General features: G+C 38.7%; 1 protein-coding gene across 1 annotated transcript in view; it reads right to left on the bottom strand.

The window, feature by feature from the left end:
* Positions 1–15623, bottom strand: part of VCAN (versican) — a 113201-nt gene that overhangs the window by 13826 nt on the left and 83752 nt on the right. The window contains exons 10-11 of the mRNA XM_019652586.1: positions 11133–11291; positions 9792–9874 (exon numbers count right to left, since the gene is read on the bottom strand). Coding sequence (XP_019508131.1) covers positions 9792–9874; positions 11133–11291 — 242 coding nt within the window. The remainder of the gene's footprint in view (positions 1–9791; positions 9875–11132; positions 11292–15623) is intronic.

Genomic DNA, 15623 nt, shown 5'->3' with positions numbered 1-15623 from the left:
GTCACTGTTAACAATAGAATTTAGCATACCCCCCAATATCATGATTGTTTACTCCATGTGGAAACAAAAAAAAATTGTTTTCAATATGATCTGAAATATGTCCTTGCAGTTTTGTGAGGGAAAGCATGAAGAGACAACGTTGCTAGAAACAGCCCTCAGCCAGACAGCATTTGCCAACCTGTGGCGCTCTATTCTGTTACAGGCCATTGTAGCTCTAATCTGAATCGTCTCTTTGACGAAAATATTCATCTACCATAGCTCATTTTTCACTCTCTTGCCTTTTTCAATTATCGCATGATTTACATCAATGGTGAAATCGCATCAGAAACAAAGCCAAATCTATAATGTCCACCTAAAATCCTTAGAACAGGGCAGATTATAAACACCTATGCACACGCATGCACGTCTGCAGTGCGATTCACACTGTTTGGTTTTAAGTAAGAACTTACCTAGAGCAGCTATAAAAACATGACACCTGCACTAAAAGCCGGCCTCTCTGTACGCACCCTCCTCTTATCTCTGCTCCAGCAGCTACATATGACATCCAAATGCAGCCCGTGCCCAGGGGGAGCAGATAACCACCAAAGTATAAAAACAAACTCCAAATAGAAAACACTTTCCCAAGAGGACGGCTTACCTGTTTGAAACACACACTGATAAGAAGCCACCTTTTCGTTAAATAAAGAATTCAGAATAGCCACTCGGGGTTACCCCTCAGCCTTTCAGAACACAGGTCAAATGTTTATCTGCAAGGAAGCTGGGAGGACTACTTATTACAGAAATCAAAACATTTGGTAACTTAGAAATTCCTTTTCTCCCCCCAGATGGCTGTGCGGCACAATAGGCATTTGTTAGCAGTCTGTGGGGGGTACATTTAACTTTTTTTTATTTAACTTGTTTGGGGCAAATGGCCTCCCTGTGAGGTAGACATAGACCCTCTTCGGATCCTTACACTTGCTTAAGGTTCCTCTGGCCTGGGTCCTTATTTATTTATGTTTTAAGGGAGGTTATGATTTTTCTGTTGTCTTCCAGTTGAACAACCGAAAGGAAAAGAGCAGCTTTGTTTTAAAGGAGAAAGAGACGTTTGTTTTGGTGTCACTGCCCTAGGCTGGCAGCCTGGAGTCGGATCCTACAAACATGAATATGCTGAAGGGAAGAAAAACTAACTTGGGGTCTCCTGATAGTCGTTAAAGTGGCAATATGCCCATTATTTTCCTAGCTGGCAAATCTCGGTGGGAGGGATGATCTGCCAGCTCTTGAGTACAGCACTAATCTTGTGTAATAGTGTGAGCTCACTGCCCTACAAAAGCAGTCATTATCAACAGCATTTTCCGAAGGATGTGAGTTCCTCCCACTGCGAGACCAGTAGGAGACAGGGCCCCAGGCAGGAGCCCAGGAGCCCCTCGCTTTTAACCCCTGCCGTCAACGGGACCAGTGGGCCCTTCACCCTGCATGTTTGCACAGGTCTTCGGTCAGGAAGTGCTAACGATCCAAATGCAACGGCCAAAACTCATTTAATATTTTGGGTTTTTTGTTTGTTTGTTTGTTTGTTTGTTTGCCTTTTCCATGGCTAGTCATTGCCTTCAAGTTATTAGCAATCCAATGTAAATGTCTGTATGTGATTTTAAAGTTTCACAGAGCGCTGTTGGAAAAGCATCTGTGAGAAGGAACTACTGCATTGATACATTTCCTTCTTTTTTTAGGATTCTCTTCACAATTATGAAATGATTTTCTAGTGACGGGTAAATATTGTTCTTCTAGCACTCAAGTAAAGGCAAGTTGTTGAGGAGGGTTTTTGTGTTCTAGAACTATTCTATAGCTCATAGTTCACATGTTGACTCAGAAGAGCCAGTGCTTGGTTTCAAATCACACTAAACTGCAACATAAGTAAAAATTTTCATTAAGAGCTCGGTGGTCTCTTGCAGAAAAGAAACTGAGAGTTCTTCAGCTAATGAGTAATGTGTTAAAGGCTGAGGAAACAGCATATGTTTTCCTTGGCTTTTAGGTTAATATAATGAAGCCTGTGAGGTTTAACCTAATTAAATTAATGTTGATATGCAGTGTGACTTGTTCACAGAGAAGTGGCATTTGGGAGCTAAAACTACACCACAGCCAACACACAACCAGCTGCAAATACTTTATAGAAACTCTTCTAAGATTTTCAGGTAGAAAAAGTAAAACTTCAGCTTTTGGTTTGAGGGGGGAGGTTGTTTTACATTATTTTTCTGCTAAATCCTGTGCAATCTTTTCAAATGAGCAGAAACCTACAAACAATCTCAGAAAACAAGAGGAGTTAGTTAATACTCCTGATTTTCTTTGCAATGTCCAAGACATCTGGGAGAGGGAGGAGGCTAGAAACCTTTGTGTTTATAAAAGGGTAATAAGGAGACATTCCTGCAGAAAAAGAATAATAGTTTATGGGCTGTGATGTGTTCTCCTTTCCTCTGCCCCTTTTAAGTGTCTCTTCCTGGGTTAAGGGCTATTTCTTTATTGTTTCTACCTTTTTCAAAGCTGGTTTTTCTCACCATACTTTGCTTGACAGACTGATGTGTTTATTTATGAAAGAAGGAAAAGCCCTCTGGATTTAAACGCAAATCCACAGCCACTCTGGCTATTCTCATGCATCGGCTCTAATCAGTAAGGCGAGTTGGGTGCCCCAAATTCTGGGTGTGTCAGCGTGCCAATGGTGGGCCATGCTTATTAAAATGAAAAAAAACTGAAAAATTCAGTTCTCTTCTAGAAGTATTTTTTTAAGTAGGATTTTATTTTGAAGTCCAAAAGGTGATCAATGAGCCTTTTGTCACCTATACCGTAACTATCAAGGGGCAAAGTGAGTTGGCTTGAACTAGAAAATAAGACCTGTATCAATCTGTGAATCAGCAGCTTGTTCACGAACTTCCTGACGAGATTCAGACAAGTGCAGAGGAGAGGAAGTCTGTTCTCCCAACAACAGACTGGAGAGTGAGAAGGTGGAGGAGGTCATGACTACCTCCCGAGAACCCTACATACAAGCCAACCGCCTTGCAGGAGTCAGCCATAGGTGCTGACAAAGTGAGGTGACCGAAGGAAAAATGTGCAAGAGGTTCAGAAAGTGTTTTTTTTTTTTTTAATGTATAAGAATAAAGCCAGGGTTGTTTTTTTCTAACCAAGCAAATCAAACTTTCCAAAAGCTCCCCATCATTTAAAAAAGGGAACTGGGCTGTGAGCTCTATTCAGTCTTCAAACTCTGGGCCGTGCTTTGGAAGGTGACATGTTCTTTTGAAGTAAATGCTTCTGATGCACTGAAGCACTGGATCCCCAGTGGTGAGGAGTACGCTTTGATGGTGCTGGCGAGCTCAGTGAAGGAAATAGAGAAAGGAGCAGTGCAGACCACGGAGGGTTCCCCTCATGGGGGGTCAGAAAGAGGAGGGTGGTGACAGCTTTCAACCTCTGTGATGCATGGATTGATTTTAAACCATTGGCTGGGAAGGCAGGTTATAAAATGTAGTGTAATTAAGACATTGAATAGTTTCCAGCGTCTCCCTTAAGTGTGCTGTTCATGGGCAAACTACGTGTATAGTCTACAGTTGAAAAGAAAGTTGTGAAAATGAATTTGCTAGAAAGTATATATGTAGAGTAAGAGAAATGCTTCTATAGTGTTTTCTGATGTCTGGCTCCCTCTGTGCTTGAAAGAGTGGTCTTGGGTAGTGGATGAATAAATGAAGCTCTGTCCAACCTTAGGCAACAATTCATCCGTGGTCAAGCAAGCTATAAAAAAATAAAATGAGGGCCGGCCGAGTGGCGCGATGGTTAAGAACTGGCTTGGGATGTCAGAGGACCCCGGTTCGGATCCCACCAACTTGGGCCAGTGAAGCAGCGTCCTCCACAACTAGATTGAAGAACAAAACGACAGCAACTTGTCTGTTCCCATCCCCCCAATTCCCCAATTTAAAAAAAAAATGTTTAAAAAAAATAAAATGAGCTGATAACATGCAGAAATAAGATTTCTTTTTGCTTGTTTCACTACATTTTGGATTTGGATAATAGGCTTCTTTAAAGTCATTTTTTTCTTCAAAGAATATAATGGTAGAAAATGTACCTATTTTGAAAAAAAAAATCCTTTCAAAGTTTTGAGTAATTGTTGGTTTCCTAAAGTTCCATGGAAAATCTGCCCTGATATAACTCAAATGTGAAGGGGTAGCAGGGGCTGAAAAGTTTGCTTTCCAGTCTTTCTTCCTAAGGCTCATTGCAAATGCATTCTTGGGACAACCATGGACAAAACTGTCATCATTCCAGTAGGAACACCTGCTTTCCTTTGGCTTAATAACCATGTAAGATGTATTATATTTGACTATGTATTTCTATTTTTGAGGAACAATTTTTTTTTCTTTTCGTCATAATTGAAGTCCCACCTATTGTGTTTTATTATTTTTCATACTGGTACAACTTTAAATAACATATTTAATTTAGATCAGCAAAAATTGTCACAAAGAGATTCAGCCAAAAGACTTAATTGGTCATTTCAGGATTCAAAAGATAACAGAGTGATTTGGTTGAGCAAAATATGGATAATAATTATCATTGAAAAAGCATTTATCAGGTGTCTATTTTTGTCAACCACTCTGCTAGCTGCTGAACAATTAGAGATGGAAGTTAATCCCTGCTCATAAACCTCATTGTCAGGAAATTGACCCCACAGAGGTATGTAGCAGGATGGGAAGAGTGCACAAAGGGCTGCAGGAACACAAAAAAGGAGCTCTTAGTTACAGCCAGCTAGGAAGGCGTCTTGGAAGAAGGAGACTCTTCACTAAGCAAGGTATTTGAACACTTATTAAATGAAATTAGGGCAGGATGCATGAACACTCGAAGCGCTAGAGCGGGTGTATGCAAAGACCTGCAGGAGTGAGAGGTCATGGCTTATTCCAGTGAGTGTTTGGAGATGGGACAGCTTAGGAACTGGCAGAGGGAGTTGGTGTATTTGGTATGCCATGTTAATAATTAGAATCTTTACTGAAGGCAATAGGAAGACACTGAAGAATTTTAAGAAGGGAGTAAGAAGAGTTCACAGCAAGGAGAGAGGAAGGTCATAAGCCCAGAAAAACAGATCTGGGGGAAAACACTTCAGACTAGTCATTCATTTAACAATAAGCTAAAGAAAGAACTTAAAAGTCAGCTAATAGTATAGAAGCCAGATAAGAAATATTTGTTTAAGTTTGCCAGCTCTAATGTGTATTTAACCTAGATGGTTTAAACGTAGTGTCTCTGAAGACATTACTTGGATGACAAGTAAGGTAATTCATTACTGAAGTCATTTGTTAAAGTTTCTAATAAAGCACTTGTGACAGTTCGCTGTTAGAGATCAATAGTCAAGTTAAAGAATAACTGGTAGTAGAAATAATAACTGCTGGCAGAAATAACTGAGTAGACACCCAGGTGACAAAGCGAAAATGTAAATGTGTTAAGAGAAAATGACCTTAATAAAACTCAGATGGGGAAGCCGAGGAACAATTTTACTCATGAATACACTTTTGTAAAATTTATTGGGCAAACACACCAAACAAATAATAAAAAAAGATTTTTAAAACAAAACCAAACCAAGAATTTGGCATTTTCTTAATTATATCAACATCCTATTATAGAGGCCAATAATGTGGAGTGAATTAATCAAAATCTGAAGAAGGGCAATTTAGATAACTTGGACAAATAACATTATTAATTTGGTGTAAGCAAATCAATTTGAATTAGTCTAGCTAGAAAGCATAATCATGCTAAATCTGATATAATTATACTGCAAGTTGATTTGAAGCAAAGTTTAATTATTTCAAGAAAAGAAATTATTGAAATCGAGACCTAATATAAACTTGTTTGTTTTTACTGAATGTTAGACTGAATAACCAAAGATAATATACAGTATATATCAAAGGTTCTTTTTGTTTTAATACTACTCTACCTCCCAAGAAGGATAAGTTCTAATAAATCTTTCAAACAAAAAAATGGGAGGTGGGGGGGAGGGGGGAGGGGAGAAATCACTCTTGAAACATAAACAAAGTCCTTAAAATTGCACACAGTCAAGTTAACACCATTTCCAAGTGTAAGCAGATACTGCGTTCCCCAATAAAGAGTTTACTATTAGGGATATTTTCAAAAGCAAGACACTTGGCGTAAACAGCGAAACAAAGGAGAACTATTTTATTCAAAGGCCTGTGCACATATGGAACCTATTAAGGAGATGGTGGCTGTAGAAAGAACTACAAACGAGTGTAAGAGACACCTAGGCTGTCTCTGAAAGGAAGGGATGGAGGCAAGGGTGGTTACAAAAGCAGAAAGTGGGCCAGAGATCAGTCAGATGGGAGGGAGACAGGCTGTGGGCAGATGGTCTCTTTTATTCCAAAATGTTCAAAGTTAAGGGACACTCCTTACTACACTTTTATTTTACACAAAGAGTGAATTAAGAAGAAACCAAGGGCCTGTCAGTTTTTTCTGGAGTTACTTGTGTCATTTCTTTGATAAACTTTGCTTGTTTATGGAATTCATTCATTGCCTTCTTCAAACTGAGGTCCTCACTTGGTGCTCTCTCCATAACCCTTAGGTTTCAATTAAAAATATGAACTAATTTATAGTAAGGTTTCTGTTTATGTTATACAATTATCTATGTTAGGTTAACTTATCTTCCTCTGAAAATTTCTGGGGAAGGTCAATAGTTCTCTTCCGAAAAGTGCAATGCACACTTATTTATCAAGTGTAGGACAAGATTAGACAATGGAAATGGTAAATTTTTTTTCCCACAGTTTTCACAATCCATTAAAAATTAACAGACATAGATGAAAAAAAAATTGTTGAGTTTGCTCGCTTCAGCATAGTGGAATAATGACAGCTGATGAGCTAAGCTCACCTGAATGGCACCTAACAGGGAAAAGAAATCCCCTAAGATAATTTACAGAGTTTACAGATATAAACGGATATTCAATCTCATTAACCAGTCTCACAGGGGGTATAGGGCCTTATCCTAGACATCGTGAGAAACAGAAAGTAAGCAAGACAACCACCTCTTTGAAGAGTTGAACTGCTAATGGAGAGACCAGAATAAACATTTAGTAACACACAAAAATACTAAGAACAAAAAACATGCAAATCAATTCCATATAACCAATGACAGATTGCGAACAGTCAGGTTTGGCCCAATCAGGTCAGTACACAGCAAACGACAGGCTTCACATATGCTCCACCTGGCCAGATGCAGCTGCTCTAGGCTGAGGGCTGGCACATACAGGTACACTTTGAAATACGTAATGGTCAGGGCACCGTTAAGTACCGGTTGGAATTGGCCACCGGAGTCCTTGGCATTCTAGCTTCTGACACGCAGTTGAGAGCACACAAGGACCTGTGTTTTTCACTGGGCTATTTATAAGGGGAAGTTTGTGGGTGGAAAACTGAATGGTGGGTATCCTAGAAACCCAATTTATCCCACAAGAAAGAAGTATGCATTCAACAAGAGAAACCTCATTAAATGTCTATACTATATAACATGCATTAACATAACATAAATTATAAAAACAGTTTTACTATCTATAGTACACAAAAGAAAGCCTTCTAATTTGTATTTTCACTTATAAATGAATAAAAAACATCTCATGGGACCGGCCAAGTGGTGCATTTGTTAAGAGCTGGCTTGGGAAGCCAAATCTGAGCAGCAGGGCCCTGGTTCGGATCCCACATGAGGGCCAGTGACACTGCCCTCTACAGCTAAGATACTGAATAACAGCTCAACCTGGAGCTGGGCTGCCGTGAGTCGCCGGCGATGGCGTAGGCTGCAGCAGAGCTGCAGTGGGCTGCTGTGAGTGGCTGGCAGCCAGTGTGAGCAGCTGGCAGCAGCTGGCAGCTGCTGTGAATTGCCATGAGTGGCCGTCCAATGGCCGGCGACCAACTGCCTCACCTGGGAAGAGCACAATGATAATACCAACATGGGCCAGTGAAGCAACGTCCTCCACAACTAGACTGAAGAACAAAAGGACAGCAACTTGTCTGTTCCTCTTCCCCCAATTCCCCAACGCTGTTCCCCTCCCCCAATTCCCCAATAAAATCTTTCAAAAAACAAAAAACAAACTCATTTTTCTTCAATTAAAATTACTATATAAGGATTTAGGCCATACTGACCACTATTAATCTAATTGACCAAATTTATCCCCCTTAGGGATAGCAAAATAAAAAAAGAATAATACAGATGCAACAATTGCAGATATACCATCTAGCTAGGACAATTAGAGGGAAAGAGACTATTGATCCAGAGGGTGTGGTTCATATGCCTTACTGGAAATATATTTTATGAACAATCTACTTTCTCTATCTTTTTCTGAATCTTGTCAAAGAGCCTACTTATGAACTCGAATGACAAACCTTGCTGATTAAATATAAAGAGCGATGACAGACAGAAGGCAAGCCAAGCTTTATATCAGGGCTGCTAAAGGCAAAATGTGATGAGGATACTCTTTAAAGTCAAAGAGGTACCAGTCAGAAGAAGGTCTGTGGCTTCGGAGACAGGCCTGAGTTCAAATACTGGCTTCACCACATTAATAGCATTGTGACTCTGGGCAAATTTCTCAGCCTACTGACCTTTTCTTTCTCTACCTGTAAAACAACCTGACGCCTCCCTGAAAGGTTATTGTGGGCAATAAACAAATGCAAAGTGCCTAGTACAGCGACTGACACAAATGGAATGAACGTTCTGTCCACAGGACTACTAAGCTTTCCTGAACAGACAAGAGTAGAACTTTCCAGGAACAGAGATTACTCTGGCATCTGTTCAAGGATGAGCTTTACATTTTGCCAAACTCATTAAATCTAGATGAGTAGCAGGTCATGAATGAAATTTAAGCCACCAAGTAATTCACACACACAAAAAGCCTAAAAACTATTTTTAATTTTTCTTCTTATCTTATTTAGAATTTAATTTACACTTGCTGTCCAGCCCAGTAGATCCCAACTTTGTCCTCAGTTTAGAATCATCTGGGGAACACTTAGAAAGTATAGCTGCTAAAGGTTTTTATCTCCTGGATTTGAGCTGAGGCCTAGGCACCAGTTGTTTAATTATACACTCCTGGTGATTCCAACAAACAGCCAGGGTTTAGAAACGCTAGTATAGCTAACACACTTGAACTGTTTCTACAAAATTAGACTCGTGTATTGATTTACCAGTAGTGACTCAAAATGGCTTTGCCCATCCTCACTTAAGAACTTTACTCTCTCCTAATAAAGGTTATGGCCAGTATTACCAAATCACTCCTTTCATTAAGTAGAGAAAGCTAAAAAAACATAATTAGTCAATAGAGTGTAAATGGAAGGAAATTCACAAGATCAAAATTCAACGACCCTTTTTAAGATGAAAAAAATGAGCAATTTTGCTTGGATAAAAATGAGCCATGTCTTATAGCAGACTTCCAGTGAGATTATGTCAGAGGGAATGTTATATTTTTTAAAGGCCTTTTTTTAATTTTTTTTTTACAATTATTCTTTTCTGTTTCACTTTGAAGCAATACTAAGCAAAGACAACTATCTGAAAGACAGACCTGAGGCAATTCTGATTATGTGGTTTTTCAGTTCAGTAGAAATCACTCCTCTTATAAGGAAAGCCAGAGATTGGAGCACTGGTTGTTGGATCAGTTCAAACAGAGCCCTGTTGTAACCCCCTCTATATCACTGAGTCACCATGAGTAAGTCACTTAGCAGGTTTCCAGTCTAAGGTACCCTCCACACCATATGATCAGCACATGACACTGAGATCCTAGAGCTGGTTATCATTTCCATCAGCAACTTACCAGGGTGCTTCCATCGGTCCAACGGAAGTCGTGCTCAAACATCTTGTCATTGAGGCCTATCCACTGGTAATCATGGCCCAAACCTAAAAGATGGTAAACAACACAGATATTTTTATTCCCTTTCCCACAGATGGGTAAAACTGTATCAAAAAATGATTTTCACAGGGTATCATGCATCCTCTTTTCTGGCTAGGTTTTTTTGTTCAGTTGTTCATAAAAATCTTTCATTGCCTAACTGGCTTTTGTTCTATTGTCCAATGTGCTTTAAACGGAAAAGTTAATTTGCAAACTTTGTGAAACATTAAAATATCAGATACAGACAGTTATTTTCCTAGCGGTTTACTACAATTAATTTTTTTCCATCCTTATTCATGATAGAAACTTTCCATTTATTATTATTTTTTATGAAGCTATGCCATTGGCAAAAATTCAGTGACCCAATAGGACGTGACAGATCTTACCCATGGGAGCCTCACTTTGGAAGCCACATGTTTCTTCTCAAACCATTTTAAACAGTGAACACCTAGACCAGACAATTCTGCAAAATTTTCTCAAACATAATTACTTTCACTGTGAGATGAGTCACTGGCAAGCATACTATGCAAAAAAGTGAAATGAACTTCTATCCAGGCTGCAAATTAACAATTGAATTTCTAAAAGATAGCAGGCATCAAGAGTACATATTTAACTGAGCATCAAACAATGCTTCATAAGCAAAAATATTCTATGTATTTGCTACATAAAAGCTAGCTGTCCTCCTCTTTACTATGGTTTAAGGAGTTATTAAACAACTCTCGTAGTAAGTTTCGTTAGCATTCAGTCTTCATCTATTCGTGATCTTACTATGAAGCCCACTTTCTATGGTCTAAAGTAATTAGAAACGCTAATGAGAACCAATTATGTAGATAGGATAAGAATAAGGTGCTATTAATTCAATTTTAATTAGCAGGATAAAAATAACAATATTCTCTTTAACTTTAGAGAACATATGAATATATTCAAAATAGGGTACCATGAGAAGAATTAGAATGAACCACACGAGGTGGACTTTTTTCTAAGTCAAAAAATGATCCAATAGTAATTTCAGGTGATTCAACCTACAGCATGCTGTTTCTCCTATTATTGCTGACTGACCAAGAAATGCCTTCCTGTGTTATGATTGAATATTTCCCCAAAGGGGGAACTCATATAGGAGAGATGATTTTGAGTAGTTCACAGGTGAGGGATTTAATAAGTTGAATCACAACTGAGAAAGCTACTCTTTATTTAGTTAGAGAGAATGGTAAGCAGGTGGTGAGAATGAGTGAAACTTCAGGAAACCAGTGTATATCTGGTACATACGATTCACAAACATTTGTTCTTCATGAGAGAGGATGCTTGTGAGATGGGCACCCTGAAGACGGCATTCCCGTTCGGCTGCATCCCATGTGCGTCGATGGGCAAAGTATTTGTAGCACTGCCCTTGGAATTTGTGCCAGCCGTAGTCACAGGTCTCGGTGTCTGAAGAAAGAAGGCAGAGGCTTATTAAACTCACCTACGTCACTCAAACTTGGCTCATCCCTCCGAGTGTTAACAGAAGACCCAAGCCAATATCAGTGCAATGTTCCTGAAGTAAAGCGTTCATAATATTTGGACATGATGACAAATAAATTATGATAAAGAGAGCTAGACTGATTCCTGCCAAGTGGGTTCTCCAATAGGGTTATGTTGTTTCCTTCAACTCCCTTTTGTTGTAACATTGATGAAAGGAACTTAAGGTTTGTATCAATTAGCCCATGGTTAGATACAGGCTTGCTTGAGAGACTTAACTGAAACAAAGACTGTTCCACTCAGCCATACATATATGATATAGGTGTGTGTGTGTGTGTGTGTGTGTGTGTGTGTGTGTGTGTGTAATGTTTCTCTTTCACAATAAGTATACTGTAACCAGTATCCAGGTGGCACGAAAACATTTTTTCCAATATACCTAATTTCACACTGGCAGTGTGTTTCAGGTATACTTTCTAGATTGTCAGTTTTTAATGTATTTTCACAGGAAAGCAGCCTTACTCATAGCACTGCATTCTCGGTGGTAATCTTCCCTCAGGCTCACCCACTCTTAACTGGGGTTCAACTTTATGTATTTAATAATAACTAATAGAAATAATTTTGAGTTTCACAAAAATATTTCTCACAAATATATTTAACTAGCTACACGTAAAAACTAACAAAACTGTGAAGTTCATAGAATTTTAAGCACCAAGAAAACTTTCCAGATTACCTAATGGCCATCTGTTCCTTCCCTAATTTTACTGATCAATGAAGAAAACAAAACCCTACTACATGAAATAAACACTTGCTTTATATGTCAGACTTGGTGGCCAAATTGAAAGTCAAATTGTCTCTCGACTCACTCTGTCTACTCCTCTTTCTGTAATTGTGTAAAAGTATGCATTCTAAGAGATTTAATTTTTCTCTGGCTTCAGTGATTTATACTATAATCATGCAACAGATGCAACTTATCTCTGAGAGCAGTCTTTATTTCAGTTTAGTCTATCAGGTCCGTTGTTTAGTTACAGCCAGCTGACTAATTGGTTTAAATAATGTGCGCTGGAGGTTTTGAGTTTTATTGGTGTTGTTTGGAGACCACCAAATCTCAAAGGAAAGGATTCAAGACACAGCTAGAAGATTTGGTATAAAAGTGGCACTCAGTTCCCAACAATGAAGCCTATTTTTGTTACTTGGATGTGGTAATTTTCGTGTTGGGAAGTTCTCATGGAAGAATTCAGAGGTGAGGTGCGAGTGGTGGAGAAGAAAACAGATCCTCATATATGAGGGGGTTAGTTTATTTGGGAGGAGAATTGGGAAAAAATTTAGAATACTCTTACTGCCAAAGTTAATAGTGCACAATAGCATAGATTTAATTATAACAGCATAGATTTCCTTAACCTGGAAATTCTTGCTTATTTTAAGACAGAGTTTAAAATTCTCAAGGATCCCTAATTTAATGAGTAATACATCCAAAAAAATTCTTATATACACTATTTATTATTAACCCAAATGGTTATAGTTTGGTTTTCTTTGTCTTTTATTATCAAAATAGATTATTATTAAGTGTTTTTCCTCTTACACACAGGAAAAAACCCTCAAATGATCATAAAATTTAGATGCATGACCATGTCACTGCTACAATGTCTTTCTCAGTTAGCAAGTGCATATATTCGTTCTTATCAGAACATAGTTCGAAAAATAGGGACAGAGTTTCTGTGAGAACTAAACAGGGACAATTTACATATATGTACTATATAAACATAGCTTCCCAATGATTATAACTACATGTGCAGATACCACTTAACAAAGTGACTTAAATAAAGCCAAATATCCACACTAATTTACTTAATTTTTATTACTCATGAATTCAATAAATATTTAAGGAAGGACTACATGTCAAGCAGCATTTCCTAGGATACTCTTCGAAACAAGATATCAGAAACGGTCTATTTGCTTTTCCAATTTTACCTAAAAGTAATGCAATATACATTTCATTTATTAAAAACCAACCCTTTTGGATGGTATTTTCTTAAAAAATCATCTTACATATGGAAATACTTCTTATGCTTTAAAACTCCCATAGTGCATAGGTTTTATTACAAAGTCTCAGATCTAGCTTTGCCTGTGTGTGTCGGGGTGGGGTGGGGTGGGGGAGGACACAACAACTCCTGTTCAGGACCACAGAAAACCAACCAACACTTTTAAAAAATTTCACTAAAAATCTATTCTCTTTATGATAGGCAGGCAATGTTTTCAACATCTCTGACAAACAGCCGTCAAGCCTTAAGAAATTGCCAATACTTAGGGACTTCTCACTGGCAATCGGTATCATTGACATGGGCTAGGAGCAATCGTGTACAGAACTGTCTCCCTACCATTCACAGACCCCCTTCTAGATTTCGTATCTATTATCATTTCACCAAAATGTGGCCTTATTCCAGAGTTCCTGAGAGTTGGGATGTTACTAATGCAGAGAACAGAAAAGGTCAGCTGAAGAAACAACACAGTCATCACCAAAATTTGGATAGAAAACTGTTTAGAGAACAATGCTGCTGTTAATGAAGAAAACATTTGCTCTCAGGCAACCTGAAAAGGGGAGAAAAAAATCTTTCAGTGTCCTGGCAATAAATCACAGGAGCACAGCTGCATCTGGTGGACAGACTCTGATGGCTCTTTCTCAGTAAATAATGTGGATGGAAGTTAAACTTTCTGTAATATAATGTAGAATGTACCTGAAAGTTAGATGACACCAGAAATGAGAGAAAAAAATCAAAACCTTTTCTTTGTAATATTCCTTTAAAGCAGCAGTTCTCAACCTTTCACAGAGGTCGCCTAAGACCATTGGAAAACACATATCTTTGATGGTCTTAGGAACCGAGACGCCGCTCCTCTATCCGTCTCCAGGCCCACATGCACATACGCCCACATATGAGTACCCAGCGACCCCTGTGAAAGGGGCGTTCGACCCCCAAAGGGGTCGCGACCCACAGGTTGAGAACCGCTGCTTTAAAGGGATGGAAAAGGTAACTGGCCGCAAAGTTCCTCCCAGGGATCTATTATCACTGGATCCATCAGGTTCATCCATACAGAAAATGCTTATCTGTGAGAGTTACTTTAGAAGTGTAAAGGTACTGAGAAAAACCTGGGCTTTAAATGGCAGCATAGGTTCATTTTTCCTACTCTCTGATTTACTAGCTGTGTGACTTTGAACACACAGCTTTTTCTCTCCAAGCCTCAATTTCTGGCCTCCTTAAGGCACAGAAATACTATGTCAACCAAAGGAAATAGTATATGTGGAAGTGTTTGATAAACTATAACATGGCCAACAAATAATATCTCTTTTAACTCTCTGCCAAGAACTATGGTGAGTCACCAAGATCAGGGACCTGGTCTGCTTTGTTCAGAGTTCTATCTTCAGTGCCCAGGACAGAGCCTGGAAGGAAGTAGGTACTCGATAAACACCTGTTGAACAAATGATTTTTTTAATTGCTCCTTATACTTGGAACGAAGGGAAGCCAGAATCAGAGAAACATACTTTAATAGCTCATGTTTTCTTCAACAAATAGCATCTTTCGCACTGTTTCCCTTTAAAAAGAGGATTTTGATTGGTCAATTTTCATATTTACCTTTTAAAATTCTAAAACAAACTGACTCATCCTACGCAATAAAGAGAAAGGAGAAAACCCCCAAAAACTTAGCCATCACCCATTCCCTCTGACTGGCAGTTGAATACACACTCCTTTTACTTTTGCTTTAATTGTGGTGATGTCTGGATTAATGCTGAAAAGCAGAATGCAGGGCCAGACCAATGTTGCTGAGTGTCTAACACATTTTCATTTTGTCTGGTGGAATGGAAGTTTGGCAGTAGGCACTTTTGTCGAAGCCAAACCACTGTATGACTTTAAGTAGAGGAAATCTATGTTCCAAAGCTTAGTGTGCTGAGCATGCAATCTGTATCTGATTGATGGACTAAGAAATGTTACCATTAACCATCTAATATACACTCTCAGGTTGGCCATAAAATACAAATTACAGGGATCACGAGATTCAAGCCTCATGAACATACACCTTTCTTTCATTCAGAAAAAGTAAATGCTTCTTCAGTAGGAAAATTCCCTGTTGAGCAGATTCACAATATCTTTTACATAGTGTGTGCCAAGCCTAAGCTAATGTATTCTAACAACTATATCAACTCATTCACCAGAGATGATTGGCTATGAAAAATAAGACCCTTGAGTCTCAAATGCTTAAGGGGAGAAAAATAAAGGCAACTGACATTGAATTCAATACTCCTTGGTACAA

The sequence above is a fragment of the Hipposideros armiger genome, unplaced genomic scaffold (genome assembly GCF_001890085.2).
Source record: "Hipposideros armiger isolate ML-2016 unplaced genomic scaffold, ASM189008v1 scaffold_182, whole genome shotgun sequence".
NCBI lineage: Eukaryota > Metazoa > Chordata > Mammalia > Chiroptera > Hipposideridae > Hipposideros > Hipposideros armiger.
Note: the sequence above shows the minus strand (reverse complement) of the source record. Positions and strands in the feature narration are given on the sequence as shown.